This window comes from Clupea harengus, chromosome 8 (assembly GCF_900700415.2).
Source record: "Clupea harengus chromosome 8, Ch_v2.0.2, whole genome shotgun sequence".
In the NCBI taxonomy this organism is placed as follows: domain Eukaryota; kingdom Metazoa; phylum Chordata; class Actinopteri; order Clupeiformes; family Clupeidae; genus Clupea; species Clupea harengus.
Genome location: NC_045159.1, coordinates 2,680,180 through 2,702,063, shown reverse-complemented (window position 1 = coordinate 2,702,063; position 21,884 = coordinate 2,680,180). Strand labels below are relative to the sequence as shown.

General features: G+C 41.1%; 3 protein-coding genes across 5 annotated transcripts; 2 read left to right on the top strand and 1 right to left on the bottom strand.

The window, feature by feature from the left end:
• The first annotated feature begins 507 nt into the window (after nt 1-507).
• On the top strand, nt 508-7,652 carry hoatz (HOATZ cilia and flagella associated protein). Of its 2 annotated transcripts, none has more exons than XM_031572793.2 (6): nt 508-768; nt 2,001-2,033; nt 2,144-2,211; nt 4,893-4,952; nt 5,691-5,746; nt 7,265-7,652. In XM_031572793.2, the coding sequence occupies exons 1-6, from the start codon at nt 750-752 to the stop codon at nt 7,329-7,331; spliced, it is 303 nt and encodes a 100-aa protein (XP_031428653.1). In that variant the 5' UTR covers nt 508-749; the 3' UTR covers nt 7,332-7,652. The 2 variants fall into 2 exon arrangements, with proteins under 2 accessions (XP_031428653.1, XP_031428652.1); XM_031572792.1 differs by lacking the exon at nt 508-768 and adding an exon at nt 1,630-1,887.
• Nucleotides 7,653-7,785: 133 nt separating this feature from the next.
• Nucleotides 7,786-12,022, top strand: layna (layilin a). 2 transcript variants are annotated; one of them, XM_012821917.3, is made up of 8 exons: nt 7,786-8,052; nt 8,330-8,347; nt 8,610-8,907; nt 9,188-9,345; nt 9,540-9,581; nt 9,985-10,071; nt 10,421-10,523; nt 10,631-12,022. In XM_012821917.3, the coding sequence occupies exons 1-8, from the start codon at nt 7,968-7,970 to the stop codon at nt 10,980-10,982; spliced, it is 1,143 nt and encodes a 380-aa protein (XP_012677371.2). In that variant the 5' UTR covers nt 7,786-7,967; the 3' UTR covers nt 10,983-12,022. The 2 variants fall into 2 exon arrangements, with proteins under 2 accessions (XP_012677371.2, XP_031428651.1); XM_031572791.2 differs by having other exon boundaries at nt 9,982-10,071.
• Nucleotides 12,023-14,203: 2,181 nt separating this feature from the next.
• ppp2r1ba (protein phosphatase 2, regulatory subunit A, beta a) lies at nt 14,204-21,508 on the bottom strand. The gene is made up of 15 exons (XM_012821990.3): nt 21,354-21,508; nt 20,124-20,214; nt 19,499-19,599; nt 19,166-19,398; nt 18,836-18,983; nt 17,900-18,055; nt 17,622-17,736; nt 17,419-17,489; nt 17,114-17,248; nt 16,543-16,716; nt 16,331-16,391; nt 16,072-16,226; nt 15,767-15,909; nt 15,532-15,623; nt 14,204-15,318 (listed from the first exon to the last, which is right to left on the bottom strand). The coding sequence occupies exons 1-15, from the start codon at nt 21,429-21,431 to the stop codon at nt 15,302-15,304; spliced, it is 1,770 nt and encodes a 589-aa protein (XP_012677444.1). The 5' UTR covers nt 21,432-21,508; the 3' UTR covers nt 14,204-15,301.
• Between the last annotated feature and the right edge of the window lie 376 nt (nt 21,509-21,884).

The window sequence follows — 21,884 nt, the reverse complement described above, 5'->3', positions numbered from 1 at the left end:
GTTAGTTGACAGTTGTCAGTTTCTCCCTCCTCGGGTTGATATCTAAATAGCAGGCTACCTCTACCGCCCGAACAAGCGCCTAAATGTTCGCGCTACTAGTGGCTCGCGCCTCTGCTGGCGCTGAATTCGAACTGTCATTTGCTCTGCTATAAAGAGTGGCAATGTACGAATGCATTCCAGCACAGTCGACTCACAGGTGTTTAGAGACAGCTGAACACGAGTCTGGGTTTTCAGGTAAGATCTTCTTAAGCTCCACAGCTTTGGCAGCTTTTTAATGGCCTAGCCTGCAGACCAATGTGGGCAATTGTATTCATTATTGTTTGGGCGGCTTTACATAGCCTACCTCTTTAGATTAGAGGTAGGCCTAGGCTTTTAACTTTCAGCGTCCTTTTAATAGTCTATCTTCGCTACTTTTTATCTTGTAGACGTCTGTCCCTAGGCTGTGCTGACTGAGGGACTAGGCTATATAACCAATATATATGCTAACCTATATTTCAAATGGCATATAACCTTATTATTATATTTTGTATAACTTTTGTATTGTATTTTATGGCCGGTAGGCTACGTGGCATAGGCCTATGTATCAATCTACTAAATGCGTCATGGGCTGTTGGGTCTTTGTTTAGCAGTTTCAACCCTAACCCCACCTGGAGATGTGTCCTCAGAAACCGTAACAACAACATATTTCGTTGAGGCACAAAAACTCAGATGAACAGAATCCTGGAATGAATTGAGCTCTGCACTCCTGGATGGGCTACCATTTCACAGGTATAGGCTTGCATGCCACCACGTCTATATATGCCACTGTATGATATTATATGGATGAATTCTTGATTCCTTTGTTTGTTTGTTTGTTTGTTTTGTTTTCATCAGAAGGGCCACATGCAAGTCTTTATGAATGCTTAGTCTGTCTATCCTACAGTGCTTCATTCTTTTCCTGAAATGTGCTCCAGTAGCCTGTTCTTCCCTCCTTGGGGGCCTAATTTGGGGCTGGTTTGTAGGCAGTGTAGTTAGCTGATTGTTTCATTTCCGCTGCAATCACTAACAGTACTGCCAACACAACAGCCTGCATCAGACACAAACCCAGGCTTAAAGCCTATCTTTTCATATGGTGGAAACTGCTGTGTCTAATTGATGAATACTACTAATGAGAAAAAAGCTATAAAATTATGTATTTCCATAGTGTTGTAGGCTACACAGCTGCTTTTATATAAAATGTGTAATAGCCTATGCTACTGTAGCATATGATAGTAGACTAAACAATTGCCTGGCAGTTGTCCCAGTTCCTTCTAAATCTAATGAAACACATTGGTGCATTTCTTCTATGGTCACCTGGCAGTGTAGTTAGCTGATTACAAAAATAAGAGTAATCACTAGCCTCACAGCCAGGTGAACTAGACAGATTGTGCAACTCGTCTCATCGGGCAGTATCATGATTGCCTACTTGACAATGTGATTGTACTGATGAGTAAATAAAAAATCGATGGAAATCATAAACTGTCTCTCAAATAGTTTTTTGTCAACAAAACAAAGCCCACAGCGCTCAGTCTTTGCTTCTGACCACGTTCTCGTTGAGAAGGGGCTCATACGACGTCTCCTTGGTAACAGACAACTCAAACCACTTCATGTGTTGTGACCGTGAGACATTGTAACCTCAGTTAGCTCGTTTTGTTGTCGATATCGTAATGGCAACTGATCCAGTGGACGATATAAACATGCAAAAGCTTGCCGAGTTGGAAGCGCAGTATACTATTTTTGTTGGATCTTCACATGAAGATGTTTCATATGCGAAGACTTTCTGGAATTCCCTCGCTCTGCAACCGCCAATAGAGTCGCGACTGGTATCTGCAGATATCAGTCAGCGACTAAAAGTAGCTAAAGATCCATGTGGGTATTCTGCTCTTAACTAAGTAACATAGGCCACATAATTCAGTTAATTTAACTCGTTTGTTCATAAACAATGGTGAAATTTAATTAATAAATCTGATATTTATGTTCAGCCATTAAAACAGCTCCAAGGCCCAGTGTACACCGTGAGTATCAATACCTCAGCTAACGTTTTCTCAGTATTTTGTTACATCTCTTTTTAAGGATTAGGCTTGGTCTTGAAGGTCTTAAAATGCTAATGTACTCTGTATTACAGACAATGGTTCCATCTTCGAGACAGTCTCAGAACAGAGGGTCGAAGACAGGCAAAAGTACAAAGACATGGTGAGAACAAAATGTGCATTCAATTCGTATGATAAGCACAGGCAACATGTGATATCTAAGACTTAGCAGGAACTTTTCCAGTGGCCTATTTATGGAGATATCTAAGGGAAAAGACTGTCACAAATGTAGGTCTATGTTATTTGGTTGCCTACTGTGGATGCCAGCTTTTGGTGTATTCAGCCATTTTCAGTATCAATCAATAAATGAGGTCCATGTATCAAAAATTGCACTTCATTGGGTTTAAATATAGATTTCCTGTTCCAACATTCACTTCATTTTAGACAATTAGGACAGGAGCAAAATGTTCCCTCAGTGTATGCTCACTTCTATGCAGTTGTACTTGCTGCACTCCCTTGGCAGGCAAATAGGAAACAGACTGCCATGGCGTTATAGATGTTCGATGAAATATGATTAAAGATCATAGGGTTCAGGGTGTGGATCTGGCAGGCAAGATAGAGGCAGCCTTGATAAAACTGGTCCACATGCTGCATTAAGAAAATGAATCTCCTAGCATCACTACAGGTTTAAAATCACAGCATTAAAACCGACAGACAAGGTTAGCCCTGCTGCATGCCTTTGCATCCTAAATAGATACATTATTATTATTAGCATCATCTCACGCTGTAGCTATCGTAGAAAAATAAATAATAACAATATGAGATTGTCAAAGAAATGGTTTTCTCATGCACACACACTATTTTAATGCCCTTCAATTTTGTCATGGTTAACATCACTCAAAGTATTGACATAAGGGTGATTACCCTTTGAGCTCATTTGTTTTTAGGGTGTGAAATATATTAAAAGAATGAACACCTGCCAACAACTCTCAAACAAGTACTTTGCATGACTGTTGTATAAATAATGCTCTATCATAAAACCGACACATATGACGGAAATGTGGGTAGTATCACCATCAATTAATCTTAAAAAAACAATCTAATACCAAACCTCTGGATACAATGAAGGCATTGTTATGTCATTACTGAAAAAAATAATAGGCAGTTAACTATTATTTGGTTAGATGGAATTTGGTGATGTATTTTTCTATCATCATGTGCAGCATCATGTGCTGTCTGGAAAAGTCTTGTCTCCGACTAAAACGACAAAATATGATTACCACAGTGTTTACAACACCTGATCTGGGCTGAGGTTTACTTTACACTATACAATAATCCTGAGTGATTGCCCACATCTTGGATCACCTGATGCTTTAAAGGTCCTGCAAATTAAATCAAAGGAGCATCTAGCATTGATTTAGGGGGTTCATCCATGTCCAGCTGACATAAATCCTCCCACTGCCCACAGAGAAGCAGCCAATCCAGTAATGCTATACACGGGGTGGGCATCCCATACACTCAGCTTAGCCCCATTTAGACTGCTCTCTTCGCCGTGATGAATGTGTCTGCAGTGTCTCTCTATAGCCACATTCAACAAGCCACACCGACTAATCGGATTAGCGAGGAGGGCTGGGTATCCTCAGATCAATTCATCTAAGAGGGGTTATGAGAATTAAGGGGACCATTGATTTATCCCACCTAAGGTTACTGTCAGACCAAGAAACAGCTCATCATCTTGTTTTAAACTCGCTAGAGCCCACACGACAGAATGCTGACCACAGCTGCTGGCCTCTGTTTTTGCAGGGCTGCCTTTATGAGTAACTCCACAGTTTAATTCGCTTTTGAAAGATGCCTGATATGGAGATGTAGCACTGGTCTCCTGACCTCTCTCAGTTGTTAGGTATTTGAACCGCTAATGGCTCTGCAATGCAGCCTCTTAGTAGTATCAGATATAGCTTATCTTTTGAATTGTTAAATCACATGCTACATTATATCTTAACACTTATTGTAACTAGACTAGAATGATGCTTATTAATAATTTCAAACCCTTGGGGAGATGATGCCCCCCCAGTACTCACTTCTCACTGGCATGTGGCATGTGTAGTTGCGGCATCAGAGCTTGGTGTGTAGCTAGATTCATGCCACTCCCATTTCTCAGCTTTTCTGCTGAGGGTAATCAACCTGGAAGCCTCGCAATAGATTGGCCTCTAGAGAAAAGATCCATTTGATGAGATTCCTCTTAAGTAATTGACCCTCTCCCGAAGCCCTCTGAATCAGGGCGTTTAAGGGAAATTGTGCATTTCAGAAAAGTTGCATTTACGTTTTCACTAAAGCTTTACTTTAATTCGTCGTCTTCTCAGTGGTCATATATTCTAGTGCAAATACTGTTTGTTACTAGCCATACATTTACTATGGGCCAAATGGTTAAAATAGCATATGGAGAACTTAGTAGTCTAAATGCTGTAAATTGTGGTATTTTGTAGTTCACATCAAAGTGTTGATATTTATTAATGATCTGAATTTGAAATGACAACATAACGGTTATTGATTAACCCACAGTTAAATGACATCCTCTTGCCACGTGTAATGGATTTCATCAAATGGCAGTAAGTGCAGGAGGCCTTGTCCCCCCTTTCCTGAAGTGTTAAATCAAAGTTATGAGGCTTGTTTGGTAATTGCTGCTGTTGGTTTGAAGGGAAAAAAACAGCTGTGCTCTACTCAGCGGTGATAACATTATACACAGAATAATCTGTTCCCAGCTATGCAAACAGACGGGAATGGGCAGATATGGTTTATTACAGTATATATTGTACACAATATGGAATTCTGATTTATTTTTTAAAGGCTAAAAGGAGAGACGAAATCATGGTGCTTCTAAAAAAACAGAGAGAGGAAAGAATAAAGGTAAGATTTTTCTGCTTAGATGTGGTTAGAGAAAAGTTGAAACGGAAAGATGTCCAATAGTAATGTGCATTGTATCGTTTTTCCCCCGTTTCAAAATCAGTGTTGCCAGCACACAAAAAATGGGGAAAGCACAGGGAGATGCACAGTGATGTCTTTGTGTCTTGATGAGGCTGAATTATCTCTTGCACAGGCTAATACAGCCATTTTAAACTTGGACGGGAAGAATAGTGTGCCTTGGACAGCCAAGTGCTTTATTTCACTTCTATCCATTAGAGTGCTCTGTCTTTGCTCCTCAGCACTTTTTCCCCAGAGCCTCAGCAGTTCTGGGAGTGGTAGCTGTAGTGGGGGAGGAGCACCCTAAGGCTCTCCCTTTAGTGACCATTCATACATCTCTGGGGAGAGGGGGGGTGATGATGGGGGTCAAGGAAAGGCTTGTCATCTGGTCAACCATAAAATAAATGCTTGTGGAACAAGCGTTACAATGAAAATGTGAAATGATTTTTTTTCTTACTGGGATCTTATTAACCAGGGCAACATAAAAGTAAGAGGTGTATTCCAGCTCTTCTTTGAATTAAATTGTGTTTTCTGTGGGGTTGAGCAATACAGAAGGTTAAAATAGATGCCACATTTGTAGTATTCACCCTGCAGATTTACTGTAAATACTGAAGGCTAGCCATTGTAAGTCCTTTTAGGAGTGCACTATTGTGGTTTTACTTAAAAGACTTGTTTTCTCAACAGAGAGAGATGCTTTCTCGCCCCTTTAAGCCCAAACCCAAGTGTCATCAAAGTAACAGGTATGCCACTTTTTAAGTTTAAATTCTAGTCTACTCATTCAGCACTAGTCTTATTTATTTTAAGGGAAGACATAATGTACATGTAGGCACTGCTTTTGATACATGGCACAAATAGTATGATCCTGGAATGTTTACAAATGGAGGAAGTGATGGCGGGTGCCAGGGTAAGGTATTGATCTTGGAAGCAGCAACTGTAGTGGACCCTGATCTTAACCGATAATTTACAGCCAGAGAAACCGGGAGGAGTATACTATTTTGCTGATGTAGCTTGCATCAATCACTACAAATTAAGGATAGGAACTGAAAAATGTTTCTCTTTACTTCCAGGCGATACAGTGTTGTGACCTATTGACTTGCACTCTGATTCATATTAGACATGTACTTTTACTATGCAAGAAGGCAGGGCCAGGGGAAGACAATCCAGCGTTCTGGGTAAAATTGTGATTGCAAATGGCAGATCCATACCCTCCATGTTGTCGGCCTTCATCTTTCCATCCCTCTGCTCTTTATTTTCTGAAGCTAGGCTGGTCACTGCTGCACTAGAACTAGCAGCTCGACTAAGGTTAGCTTCTTGAGCAGTATCGGAACCTTTCGGGAAAAAGTATAATTTTATACAGCTTTCCAAGCTTTTCCACTTAGCCTGTGCACGCCTTCTATATTCAGCACCACCAGGCTTTGAACGTCTCATTGTGTTGACCATGACTACTGCTCAGAGTATGAAAATGTTAATAAAATTCCCTGCTCTTGGCAAAGCCATCGATTATTCAGTGATCGTGCTCTTCGTTTTTGCAAACTTTGTCATGGTGCGCAGCCCACTAGTGGTCTGGTGCCCAGTTTGCCCAGCGTTTCCGCCAACCCTGGAACTGGGCACTTACATTTCTAAAGAGAGCTAATGGACATGTTCAAATTACATGTTGGTGTTCACTTAAATTGCCAAAACACCAGGAGTAAACCATGAGCTGACAGTCAGTTATGGCTGGATGTTCTAAACCCTTTTGCCTATTAAAGCAACACTGTGCAACAATCTGCCACTAATTGAAATATGTTTTTGTAGGCAATGACAGATAAACATGCCTGTCGTTCCCACTAACCATCCAGGAGTGGCCCAATGTAGTTCTGTTTTTCTGGGCTGGAACATCCGTATAAGAAAAGCTTCTACAGCACGACATTGCCAAAACGCATGAGTTAGAATATTAGTAAGCTTTTGTCAGTGCCAATTGGGCGGTTGGTGGTGTTTGCACGGTTTTTGCATGCCTTTTAGGTATAGTTCTCTAGTTGAAGACCAACACTCCTTACCTACTGGTAAGTCACAAGAGCAGAAGGCATTAAGCACTCTGGAAAGGCACAGATAAATAAGAACAGTGGTATGTTTGTTTGCTCTTTACATGAGTACATGATACTGGGAGAGATGGGTCTATGAATACACGCAAATTGACAAAACATGCATATGACCCCACAGGGTCCTTCCAACACCTTCTGTCCAGACTTAATTACTAATTTCAAACTTTGTCTCTGCAGACATGATCCAGATACCTCTTCACAGGATCTACAAGAGGACATACAGCATGTTAGGAGCCTACAGTAGACTCCGAGTTCAGATCCAATACCCATCAGTGAATCACTTTACCCAGAGATCCCTGTGGGAAAGGAAGTGTACTGAATTGTGCATTTTCAAATCAGTGCACATAATTTTGCAAATTGAAATGGTGTAATCTGTTTTATTCCTGGCCCATCTATGTAGACAATACAATTATGTATTTATGTCTGTAAGGGCCGCAGTTATACTGCTGAAAATACTTGAGTGTGTCCAAACAAAAGAAGCAATTTACTTGAGATTAAATCCTGGTCTTACTCGTTCAAATAAAATAAACTTGCTTCCTGCACAAGCTTTGCTTCTGTTTTAATGAGTGCGCTTCTTGCAATAGCGCAATGCTGTACATGACAAATAGGCTATTGTCTAGCCTACACCAGCCTGTCCGTCATCTGAACTACTGATAATGGCTTGGTGGTTTTAACGTCATGAACGCCGACTCCTGCCTTCTCCCGCGCCTCATTCCAGTCTGGTATGGACTGCTGACAAAATGCCAACCAACAGCAGGACTCTGGACTGCCTACATCGTGGTGTCTACATTTGGAACATTTTCGAACAAGTGGATTGTGGATATACGAACATATTAACATTGAGGAATAAATATTGTTAACAAAATATGAACAGAAGAAAATGAAAGAAATGGATTTTCTTGTCATTTTTGGTTACGCACTTGTTATCTGCTACCCACCAGCCTCCGCATCGAAGCTATTCAGCGGTAAGAAATATTGTGATATTCTGCGCATTTGTCCTTCGTGAATAAGTAAATTATTGTGCGTTGTACTAAGGGTTGGAATCCCACAAAAAGAGATATAGATACTGTTGTGAATAGGCTGTATTCTTAAGTGGTTTACTAGTTTTGAAATCAACAAGTAACTAAAGTGTTGATTTCCAACCCTCGTCCTTATCGAGTGTTACAATGCCCGTGTTTTACTAAAATTATAATTTTTCTAATTGTCTGACATGACCATTCTTCTTGTAAATCTCTTACGCAGACTTTTACGAGCCGAGAGGTATGTGGTAATCTATATTCCTATGGATTGCTGAATGTTTCCCATCTAGATACACATCCTTTAGACTAGTTGATAATATTGTATGTGCGCAGGCTTCAGTTTCTTAGGAATGTTTCCGTTTCATTATTAAATTATGGAGATAATTCATCCGAGTTTATTTCAGTAGATTCCTATATTAGTCAACATGTAGCCTATAGATAGACATTGCCAATTACACATGAGGCTTTTCTGATGCAGAATTTCTCTTATCTTCTTTCTAAAGGGCAAAGAATATGCAAGCGCGGCACAGAGCGCCCCTGCTATAAAATTGCCTACTTTCAGGACACCAGACGCAAAGTGAACTTTGAGGAGGCAAGCCGTGCTTGCAGAAGTGATGGCGGTGAGCTGCTCAGTATCGAGTCCGAGACTGAGCAGCGACTGATACAGAACTTCATCCAGGAGCTGAGAGCTGCAGATGGAGACTTCTGGATTGGATTACGCCGAGATGAGGGTTACGAGGAGACGAGTGCGGACTGCCCTTCACAGTACTACTGGCTGGATGGAAGCCAGTCAACATTTAGGTCCGAAATTGAGACTGGTTGAGTTTAGTGAAGATCAACATTAATGATGATATTTTATATAATTGCCATTTATACGTTAACTGCTGCTATGTGACATTAGTCTTACTTTTGAACATCTAGTCATTTGACCATGCCATTCCAAATGGTCTAGAAATTAGATTGTTGGTCAATAACCATTGCCCAGTTTGGCCATCTGTTCATTACATCCTACATAACATCCTACATCTAGGAATTCCTACCAATCAACCTATAATGTATCTGTTACTACTGAACCTTCCAGAAACTGGCACTGGGATGAGCCGTCGTGTGGCTATGAGGTGTGTGTGGTGATGTACCACCAGCCGTCTGCTCCACCTGGGCTCGGAGGCCTCTATATGTTCCAGTGGAATGATGACAACTGTGAGACAAAGAATAACTTCATCTGCAAGTACACCAAAGGTAGTCATATATGGCAGTGGCCTCTTTTTAATATGTGGAACAGTGAAACAAAGCCCTATGCTTACAAGACGATTATTTTAGCCATTTTGATCACTTCCCTTTTGTCTGTTATCACGATAAAGACCTGTGAAACTGGGCTGTGTTCTGAAGGACAATAGTTTGTAATCCTCGCTTCACCAATGTTATGATTTCAGAGATCTCCCCCGAGCCAACTCCAGGAAATGGAACTGCTCCAGGTAAACGCTTAAGAAAGGACACCATATTGTCCTTTTGAGAATAGAGATTGAAAATGCATTGGTTGCTGTTTGTTGACCGTAAGACATTTGATATTTTATATTTGAAGAACTTAATTTTACAGTATACATATACAATATGATTGACTTATACACCGATATTCATTTTTAGGATTAGTTTTTTGTGCAAAGACTAACTAAGGATACTTTATGGATATTTACCATTTCAGAACTTGAGGTCCTTTATATGAAGTAAAATCCAGATCTTGAAACAATAGTCCTAGCTCACTGTTGGGGTCCATTGATTTCATTGACACACAACGAGTCAGGGACACTCTAATTGGTCTTTTTTCCTGTCAAGATTACTTTCAATGATCGAAAGTCTAATTTGAAGTATTTTTAGCAGGTGCTCCACTACCATCCTTGCAGTCAACATATCCTTCAGTAACATTAAATGATGACGGGATGAGAGTTGTTGTATCTCCAAACCCAGGTACTCACCAATTACAATCATCACACTACATTTAGCAGACGCTTTTATCCAAAGTGACGTATAAAGGAGAGAACAATCAACCTACAATCAATGCACCTGAAGCAGAAAGAAGTGACACCCATAACTCCCCAGCCCTTGAACCAATTGTCAACACTGGAGTGGAAATTAAGGGGTTACTTGTCTAAAATATAAACTTATGTATTATGTATCATCCATATAAAATAGTTTTAATATAAATAATAAGGGATAAAACTGTTTAAAAACTAATTCACAGAATATTGTTAAAAAATGAAAAATAAAATAAAATATTCCAAGCTTTTAAAAGTGACAACCATTATTTTTGTTTCAGATAATGCCTTAAATATTGCCTACATCATTCTTCCTACTATTCCCCTGATCCTGCTGTTGATAGTAGCATCTGGAGTTTTTTGCTTCAAGCTTCTCACAAAGAGGTATGATTCACTGATCTCATATATGATATTCCCAATTCGAACCTCCGTCTTTCAGGTTACAATCTCCTATCTCCTAATCCTAATCCTAACCTTCTGTATGAATGTAGGGGGACGGACCAAAATGAGACCTGCCCAAAAGAGCCAGGCTACTGGGTCTCTCCTGAACGCTGCAACAGCCCCAATCAAGACGTTTACAACGTCATAAGGAAGCAGCACGATGCAGACCTGGAAGGGGCACGGCCAGACATCAAGAACACCTCCTTCCTGGGCTCCTCTCCAGACACGCCACCTGAGGACTATGACAACCTGGCTGGTCGCGACACAGAAAGTGGCTTTGTAACACTGGCGAGCACTGAGAGCGGTTTCGTGACCAATGACATTTACGACATGTGCCAGATGCGTGGTAGTGGACGATACCACCGTGACACGGAATGGATGGACAGTGTGTATGGCTATTGAGAAGGTGCTGCATTCTGTGAACAACTAACTACCACTTTGTGCCAAGTAGTAAGGGCTCGTTCTTCTTGACTCCCACCACCCCCCCCCCCCCCCCCCCCCCGCAGCCTGCTGTTATATTTTGCGAAATGGATTGGTTTTGGTATGCATCTTATCCTCTGATCACATCCAGGTTACATCACGGCATCATTCTGGTGTTACCTGCATGCATTTCAATTACCTACTGTCCTGTTCTCCAATGAAGAGATATCCTCACATACCGACTGCACAGTTAAAGGGGTGGACAGAAGCATGGAACTCACTCCTCGGTTGCATGAAGCCTCCGAAGAGCATCTATCAGTTTGCATCATGGCAGAAGTAGTCCACCAGCCAAGTGATATGAAATGCTCTCTGAAGCAATGACTTCAAGAGGATCTGAGTGTAAACTGGTGTTTGTGTGATGTCCTATAGAGGTGGTCTAAAGAGACACTAACCTAATCTTGAGTTCACAATTATTAAAAGCAAACCTTTAATATTGCGTCAGATGGAAATTATTGATCGAGGACTGTGTCAAGGACGGTCTGTGACTGTAAGCAACAGTTTTACATATGGATAAGCCAGAACCAAACTGAACAGTGACTGTAGACTTCTGTAGGTGGATTTGCATGGCCCTGTTGCTGCTTTTCTTGGAACTGTTGCAGGGTATATGGTGGAGAACTCCGTCCTCTGCAGATTGAACTTGCCTGTGTTATTGATGCCGACATACTTGCTGCTTTGCCTACACTGGAATGTGTTTGTCATGTCAAGGAAACTAATAAATACAAGCTAATGAATGACAGTGAACATGAAGGTAAAGATGTCTAAAAGCAACTGTAAACTGGTGGTGTATACAGCAAGTAAACAATGTTTTGTAAGGTTTTGTATATTACAAGATTGATGTAGAGAATTAACTGAAAAGCATGAGATAGGTAGGGTGCTCTAGTTTGATCTGAGACTGTATACTCACGTAGATTCACATATTTGGAATTTGGTAATTAAAAAGCAAACACAAGATTATGTTATTTCACACTTGTGTGTCTGAACTGTATCTGAATTATTCTATTACTACCGCATAGTGACATAAATATTTTGCCAACAAATTCAATAACAAATTTAAACAGATTGCAGGTTGCAGGGCAGATTATTAACATGACTTATTTTGTATAAATTGCTTTAAACCATCCACCTACAGCTAATGGCTGAGAAGTAACGCATATAAATGTCTCTCAACGTGACATGTCTTCGAGAGGAAATGGCTTTATATTGAATTGAAGTTACATTTACCATTTTGTGAGCTTACCGTAGGCCGTAGTTTTTATACTGATTTATACCACATGATCCACTAGAACTGTATAGCCATAGTTTCATTGACATCATAAACAGCACTCCCAATTCAGTACCTGCAGCAGGAAGTAAAATAACTTTATTATGTTAGTGGGGATGTGTTCCAAATATATGGAACTGTATTATATCAAAAATATCTGTAAACGCATTAAATTCATACATCTATCAATGCACATGCCATTACATATCTTCATCATTGGCTTACAGCACAATACAAATAAGAGGCATGTCTAATATGAGCAGAGCATCCCCCAATTACCAGTTGGGAGTGTGACATCCTTCACTGACCTGTAGAGGTGTCAGGAGCTGTCACTCAAGTTTTTCAGATGATCAGAAGAGGGCCTTTGTGATGGTGGACACAACTATCCCTTAAACTGCAATTAGTCAAAACAGATTAATCTGCACGGAATAACGTACACAAGAAAGCACTGAATGTGACATCAGTGTATAACATAATGATAGTTCTGAGTGTTTGAAACAATAATGGTCTGGTTTAGTGTATACACACGGACAGGTCTCTGCGGTAAGATTGTGGGGTCTGTGACTGCATCCAGACTTCAGGGTTTCTCAGGGGTAATATGTACAGAACTGGCCTCTTCTCCACTTCATCTTATCTGCACCATCAGAGAGTAAAGGTACTGAGCTACCATGACTCACAACAGAAAAAGATTTATATTTCCTGTGGGATGAAAACTAGTAAAAACATTTACATTTAGTCATTTAGCAGATGCTTTTGTTCAAAGTGACGTACAAGGGAGAGAACAGTCAAGCTATGATTAATAGAGACCTAGTGTAACAATAAATACTGTTTTACATAAGAAATAGAAAAAAAGTGCAGGAATGTAACTGCAAGTTAACTACTAGAAGTGCAAGATAGGAAGGGAGGTGCTCTCTGAAAAACAATGCAGAGTTACTATGGTATAGAGAGAGAACATAGATTTTTCTTTAATTGCTTAAATGTAATTCCTATGATAATCATAATGATGAGCACACAATCACATACATACCTGAAAAGAAACGTGACACTTCATAATCAGTCTGGCCACAATTAGATATGCCAGACACATGATTTTTGGGTATTAAAACTGGCTTCAACTTCAAAAAGAAGTTAAAGTGTGAAAACTGAGATTATAGAGTAGATTGTGTTTGCTTCCCAACACAAAATAATGGTTTTATATTAACCAATGACTGTGTAACAGTCTATGCTTCACCTAACATAGTTAATACCCATCTAGGTCCCACTAAATGACATGTGCCCACTAGGATCCTGACTCAGTGCACACGAGTATGAAACATAAAACACGTGTGCTAATGTCTTGGTAGGACAGCTGGGACCTAGTTTGAAACTGTTAAAGATATTTTTATCATGAATGTCTTTTTGTTTTAAGGTTTGTTCCAAAATGCTGTGTGCCCTGCGTTCTCCATGTAGATTGGACTTTGGAAGACAATTAGCAGAGTCAAGAATGTTAACCCAGATACCTCACGTATAGGTTTACCTAAGGCAAGAAGGAATTGGGGGTTGTAGAATGGCTGTTGGAGAACAGGTGCAAGATAAGAAGGAATTGGGGGTATTGTGAAATGTCTTGTTGCTGGGCAGAAGTAAAATTCAGCTAAAGTGCAGTTATCTTAAGTGTATCCCAGAATCCTGTCTGCCATCCTGTGTAAACATTGGATTTTCAATAATTGTATTGTTTTAGCATTGGCACGTCAGAGAGACCCTGGTCAAGGTGTCTGCTCTCCGCCGGACGCGGCGTAAACAAGTCCAGTTCACTTACATGCTGGGTGGTGTCTTTAATCTGCTAACTAACTGTTTAGGGTCTTTTCCCTGACAGAAACGTCATAGTGAAACACACAGGCACAGGTGAGTTACCTCGGGTTATTTATTGATTATTCCCAAAACATTTCCCCTTCCGTGCGTCAGTAGGGAAGAGGTGCAACATGTTCATATACAAACAAGACATGTTCTTATGACACAACAGATACGCTATAGTTACACCCCTACAGCTGATGTCAGTTCACATTTGAAACGCCTGTTTCACCGTCATGTACTGCATGTAGCATCTACAGCATCACAACAAATCAATTAAAACACCTCCTGATGCATCGAGACCCAATTTTACAGTGTATGTGAAATCATGCAACTGTTTTCTGTACAAATGATATAAGTTACAAGTCAGCATACAGAACACTTCGTTATGAACAAAGACCCTTAAGAATTAAAATAGGGGAAAGTGAGGGAGATGTGTGGAGCATGGTTAATGGCACAAAGAGCATGGGGGGGGGGGGGGGCAGCTTAAAATGGACAGCAGAAAAGATAGGATGTCAGCTTGTGCAGCACGTAACGCTAAGTAGGTGGAGGGAGTTTTGTTGTGGTCCCTTTAGGAAAGCAGCCATGTTGATAATGCTTTTGTCTGTGAAGGATGACGGTCTTCTGTGGCAGCACATCTGTGGCTCCACAGTCTACAAGCGGTGGGTGTAGTCCTGAGCCATGCTCTACGCATGCACAGCATGGTGCTAGAACAAGGCCTGGCAAACCACTAGAAACGCAAGCGCAGACTCACAGTACACACAAATTATGCTAAACAGCGAGTCAGCTGCTTTGCTTCTAAATTTTTTCTAACGGGTGCAGATGCGCTTGTGGCGTTGCAAGTACAGTGGGCAACCTACAAAGTGCTACTGGAAAGCTCAAAGGTCAGTGAGGGTACAGGACAGGGACATTTTAGTGGCTCCGAAGCATCAGACTTCTGAGTGTCTTCTGCTCTGGTGAAGAAGGAACCAGAATAGTGTGTTTAGCAGGAGTGCGGAGGGCTCAGTGAGTAAGACATCTAGAGTGAAAACAGAGTTTCCCCAGAAGATACTCCCTCTGCACCATTGAATTGGGTTAAATGTTCAACAAATGATCACAGACATCAGTGCTGAGGTGCGAGAGACGCTGAAAGTTCATCTTGTGTGTGGATCCTCTAGTTCAGGGCAAGAACTGCAAAGGAAGATTGAGGGATTTCATTCACTCACTCACTGTTTAAAATAAAATCACCACCACCTCATCATAATGTAACAATAAGTCAGTACAAAACAAAGCCTATTTTTAAGTACTATCCTTGTACCATTATGTAACCAAGATCACAGAACTGCAAATTTAAGTATCAAAATGAACGCAGTATCAGAAGAACAAGTCAAATTTCCCTCCTACCACTTATGGCCTCCAGAGCGAAGAACTTGACATCCATGTCTGGATCTGTAGCCAACCTCTCCAGCACCGGCTTCACTTCAGCCTGCAGAGAGCTACAAGACACACAGGGCTCACTCCTTAGCATCAGTCTCTTTCTCCCGCAGAACCATATTTTCAAATGCATATAGCCAGCTATGGCCTTTAAGGTGTGCTTTGTGAACATTTTCTCATCAAACATTGGACATAATTCACATACTTGCTGTCCAGCACCGTCCCAATCTTCTGCAGAGTCTTGGCCACATTGAAGCGGACGTTGGCCACCTGGTCGTTGGACATCTTCAGGGCCACGGGGAGCATGTGTTTTGTGGTGATGTCCTGGCCACAAGCCTCAGATAAGGCCTGAGAGAATGACATTTACAGAGTCAGAGACCAGTAGAATGTACATAGTTACCAGACACCGTACGCAAATTATTTATCCAACCACTCAGAAGGCTATTCAATCATGGAAAGAAGCCTACTAGTGTTTCTACTTCCTGTTTGTGACTTCATCATCATACTCACATTGATACAGAACAGGGTGGTCATCCTGTGGAGGTAGTTGGGGTCGTTGGCCATGCCCAGGACTTTGGGGACGATGGTGTTCTGTGCCCACTCTGCTCCAAACTTCTCCACCAGCTTCATCAGGTTACATGTTGCTGCTTCCCTAATGGCATAAACTGGAGACAAGAGGAGCAGTTGGTTATCCATCAAAACAAACGGTAGGCATATTCTGATTAGAGGTCCTATTTTCACTCCAGTCTTAAGATGAGGCTGTACTCACCATGGTCAACAAGCCATGCCATGCACAGAGAATTCAGCTTCTCATCAAAGAACTCCACACCCTGACAAGAAGCAGAAACCACAGTTAAACCTCAGGTGAAATGCCTAGACACAGGTATATTATATATCTTTGACTAGACACGGGTATATTATATATCTTTGACTAGACAGACACAGGTATATATTATATATCTTTGATTGAATTAGACTCACCAGCTGCCCTGCCAACAGGGGCATGTACTCAATGATGGCCAGACGCACCCTCCACTTGGCGTCCTCTGCCAGCTCCACAATGGCCGGCAACAGAGACTGCGACAGCTGGCGGATCCCAATCACCTCGTTGACACAATCCAGGTTGGAGATGATGTTCAGACGAACCTCGGGGCACTGAATAATAAACATAAGGCAGAGAGAAAAAAATAAATGGCGAGGGAAATAAAGTCACTTCAATAAGCTTATCCCTGGCTCAATATGATGACTTCAGAATTGAAAAAGTAAATGTCATGAATTCTACAGCTGAATGAAAGCAACGTTTAGTCTGTTGCTCTAAACATGAGCATCTTGGAGAACAATTTTATTTGAATAGCAGTGCCCGATTTATGAAAAGGTTTTTTTAAACAAACTCAGATGCCAGAGAATCCAGCACTACTATAGTTATACATGTGGATAGCTTATGAGCAGTGGCCTAATCAATTCATCAGCCATTTCAAAACTTCCTGTGAGCCCCATTTCAGAAGAATTCATATCTGTGAATATTAAGCAAGGCAGGCCAAGACCTGCTTACCTCATCTTTCAGCTGTGCCAGGAACAGTGGAAGAAGATGTTCAACGGTGTTGTCTTTACCAAGGATGGTGGACAAACCCATGATGACTGATGCTAGAGCGGACTTGACGTGCTGGTTGGTATCTGAAACTAGTTCCTACAAACAAAACAAACATTAGTCATTTACTCAATATACCAGGTGCAGATGAGGGCAAATTAAAAGAACAAAGAGACAAATATGTATGTTGTTGGCCAGCACACATGCTGCTAAATTGTCAAGTTATTACTAAGAATGAAAACAAAGGGTGGCTAACAGGTTCATTTTACCTTAACACAAGGTAGTATGTGGGTCATGATGATGGTCTCTCTGCTGTCCTCGGTCAAATTTTCACAGAACTCTTAAGAGAAGAACAAGAACAGAAAGATGAAATGTTAAAAAAAAAAGCAAAGAAAAAAAAAAAAGCTATGGAAGGTAAATAATGTGTCTGCGTGAGTTTGGTGGGGGGGGGGGGGGGGGGTGGTCCACTCACCTTTAACCTTATTTGCTGCAGCGGCCCGAACCTCTGCCTCACAATCCTTCAGAAGGTTCTGGAAAGCTGGAACCAGGTCGTTTTTGGTGATCTCTGGTCCCACTGCCTTCTGAAGCTGTACAACCAAAGACATACTGTTAATACAGTTAATTTGCTCCAATCACATCTTAAAGACTTGAAATAAAGCTTTTTAAATACCTGACCCTTTAATTCCAATAAGCTAGAAACCAGCTGGAACCAGACTGACAAACGGCATACAAAGAACACCACCCACTTACCTCAGAGAACTTGTCGGCCACCATGTAGCGCACTCTCCATGACTTGTCTTCTGCTGCCTGGCGGAGAGTGGGCATGACCAGAGACTCCAGGTCCTCTTGCGGTAGCAGCGTGGCAATGCTGACGCAGGCCTCCACAGCTAACAGTCGCACAGAGTCCTGCCATCACAAGAACATCACAGCAACATTAGAACGGAGCGAGTACAGGCAGAAAATGTCAAATTGTATTTGTTTCAGATCAGTGTTGCACGGTATACCGATACTGTAAAAGTACTGTGGTACTGGAGTTTTGGAAACAGTTTGATACCAGCATTTTGAAAAAGAAAATTTTAATAATATAATGCAAATGAATACTTGATCTGACAAATAGGGATTGGTCTCTAAGCACAACACTGACAGTGGTTATGTTGCAGTAGTAGGGTGTGTGACGTGGAAGGAAACAACCCTGACTGAGTTTGTAATATGAGCGTGAAGTCGAGAGCAACAGACGAGGGCAGATCACTTTTTCGTTTTGTCCAGAGAAACGAATTTAACTTAACTGCTAATTCATTAATTCACACATGCATCTCTTTATAGCAAAGTCACAAACGTAATTTTATAGACAGTTGACCAGTGCCAATTTAAATGTTTTATACATACTGTAAAAAGGACTTTTTTGTACAACATTACCCTACAATATGACAGATATATCATAATCTAGGAATAGGTTAGTCTAATTAGCCGCATCAAAATGTTTTCTGGGTATGGGATCAAAAAGTATCAGAAGTACCGAAACTCATGACTAAGTATCGTATTGAAACCAAAATGTTGGTATCGTGACAACACTATTGCATATCGATCAGCATTCCAAAGTTCAGGCTCAATAAAAATAAAAGTAAATATTTGAAAGAGAATTACACACAAATACATCAACAATGCAGGGGAGAGAGAAAAAGTCACCTGCTCATCAGACGCCAGAGCTGTAAAGAGGGATATGATGTCACTCTTGACGTACTCCAGCTCCAGGACTTTGGCAAACTCTCCCAGTTTAGAGGCTGCAGCACGGCGCACCATGGGAGTGTCATCGGAACACAAGTTGCGGAAATGCCTGTGGAAAAAAAAATGACTCGTGTTATATACAAACTTACACATATAGATACATTCTTGATATACAAAATGACTGACCAAATGCAACACATAGTGCTATGGTTTCCCAAATTGTTTTAATGTATTTGCATATTCCTATGTTGTAGAAATGTCATTGTTAGTGATACTTCAAAAGCATCTTACTGGCGAATCTCTGCTTTGACGGTGCTGGAGACACGGGGATAGCACACACTGAAGAGCCCACAGGCAGAGGTGCGGGAGGTGAACCAGTCGCCACTGGCCAGCCTCTTCACCAGGGGCTCAAAGTGCACCTCCAGGTCCACAGGGGAGTGCTCATGGGAGATCTTACGCAGGGACTCCACAGCCTTGTCACGCACCACCGTCTCCTCTACGGTGGCCAGGCTCTCCAGTGGGGGCTGGGGCAAAGACAAAAAGGGGTAAGGAAAGGACATTTGGAAAGATGAAGTATTGATCACCTGAGATGATGAGATCATCCCCTTGCATTGTGATACTGACCAGGAGGCAGTGCACGTACTCCGGGCCTCCAACCAGCATGGTGAAGTTACCGAGCTGCTCGGCAAGCGCAAGAAGCACCTCATCCTCATCGTAGATAGTATCTGGGAAGGGCAAAGATAAATCAGAGGTGGTCTGAGTTTTGCACTGAGTATCCTGAAATTTATTTGCAATCATTAGCTTTGTGTTTGTAAGCCTTCTGGACTACAAGAATAGAATGTATTTTGAGCAACCAGCCATGTGGACACAGAAAAAACAGAATAGTCGTACTGTACGGTAATACGGTCTCACACATGCAAAAAAATAAACTCTGCTTAGGTTTGTGATTGTATCCATTTATTTAAGCAGATTCAAAGCAGGGCATTTGAACTTGAAAGGAACACACACAAAATGTAGCGATGCTACAATGGATGCATACTAGTGCATTTTGTTTAGGACAGTTCTGCTCACTTGAAACACGACAGTCTGACATGTTCAATTCAATTTCTAATGTCTAATAGAAACGAATTTGCTGAACATAATAATGGTAAAGATTATGCGTTCTTTAAGCACGTGTTGCTTACCCGTAGTTTAGTATGACAAAGAGGATTTGATTAATATGGTATCGTGTTTCAAAGTTCACACCTACCTGTAAGGAAGGGAAGCAGCTCAGTGCGAGTCCTCTCCACCCCTAACGCTAAAGCAATTGTTGACAACTTCTTGATGCTATTCAGACGTAGCTGTAAAATAAATACATTGGAGAATGAAGATATGTGGATAAATTAATGTGTTGCCCATATTGTTTGAAAATCATTTAGAGGGGGAAAAAATACCTTAAGGTTACTTATCCTACGTGCTCCTAGGGAAGTGCCTATACTACGTTTATATTGGACTTTAACAAGCGATAGAGAACCTCAGACACAACACTGCATCTAAGTTAGTCCGTACAGCTTATAAAGACTTTGATAACGTAATGTCTTTAACCAACAATCCCCAAGTGCCATCTTAGCACACCCGTTGGCAAGTTGAGTATGCAACAACAACTGATAAGACTGATGAATAGTAGTTGGTCATAGGAATCTTGGACTCTACCTGACCAAAACTAGGTAATACTCAGCCTTACAATTATAATTTAAATATTTAACCAGATCGAAAACTATTAGTTTAGCAGATGGCTAAACTTAGCTTCAACCCTTAGCCGAACTACATATGATGCAAACTGATTGTCAATCACGGTAGGCAGTTAGCATAATTGTGCTAAGTAACGTTAGGAGTGTCATCACGCGCGTTTTCTTGTTCATCCCCGAATTAAGACTTATCTATGAATTCTAGCTTGCTAACTTAAACGACTATCCAATTCACCACCAACCAATTATTCTCGGAAGAAAAAGCAAGGCAGCGACATGTAGCCCACTACCTAACATTAGCTAGCCATCTAGCGGAGATATACTCTTGCTACTGTCCTTCGATATGCTACGGTAGGTAGCCAGCTCTTGGACTGAGTTGCCTGATCTCAAAACTCATCCAACCGGTTCTTATTATCATAAAGGATGCCAAACATACCAACACAGAAATATATTATCCGAGAAATAATTTAAATGTGACCATGCGTTGCCAGAACACACTCAGCGTTTGTCTAAATTAACAATGTGACGCCGATAACATAGCAACGTTAGCTAACGTTATCGAGCTGAAGTTACCACTGCAAAACATAGGCCAGAACCCGGTAACGTTAACCTCCCTAGGATAGCTAGCCAGCAAGCTAGCCGAACAATGTTAGTGAGATCGCGGTTTTACCGGGCCCTGGCCCCAGCGAGAATTTTTCTGATCAATATTTCACATATTCACAAGTTAAACAGCTAATGATAACAATATCTACCTGGACATCCTCATTTCGCAGTTCGTCAATGAGTACAGCAATAGGGTAGAGGGAATCGTCTCCATCTGCGGCCGCCATCTTGGATAATGTATGGTAACCCACTTCCTACGGGTTTTTTCAACTCCTACTAAACTTGTTCCACTGGGGGGCACCAGTGGGAGACGCATGGTAATTTACCTATATTGACTGCAGACTGCTGCAGAGTGACGTCATGCTCTTTAAAGCATGACATTTTGTTAATCATTAATTAACATTTCCCGAAATGGTGTTACAAAGCCACCAGGCTTACCGGTACACCATATTAAAATACCCCTACACCCTATCACTGTAGAACATTTTACAAAGATAGTGGTCATTCCTCAACTTCTATTATTGTCATACCATGTATGTGAATTTTAAAGAAACCTATATAAGATTTAAACCTTTATTTCTTGAATGCAGGTGAACAAACATTCAAGTTAAACGCATACTTTGTAACAGATCCTTTCCCCCATCTTGTATGCCAGGATGTGTTTCATGCACTTGTTTTAT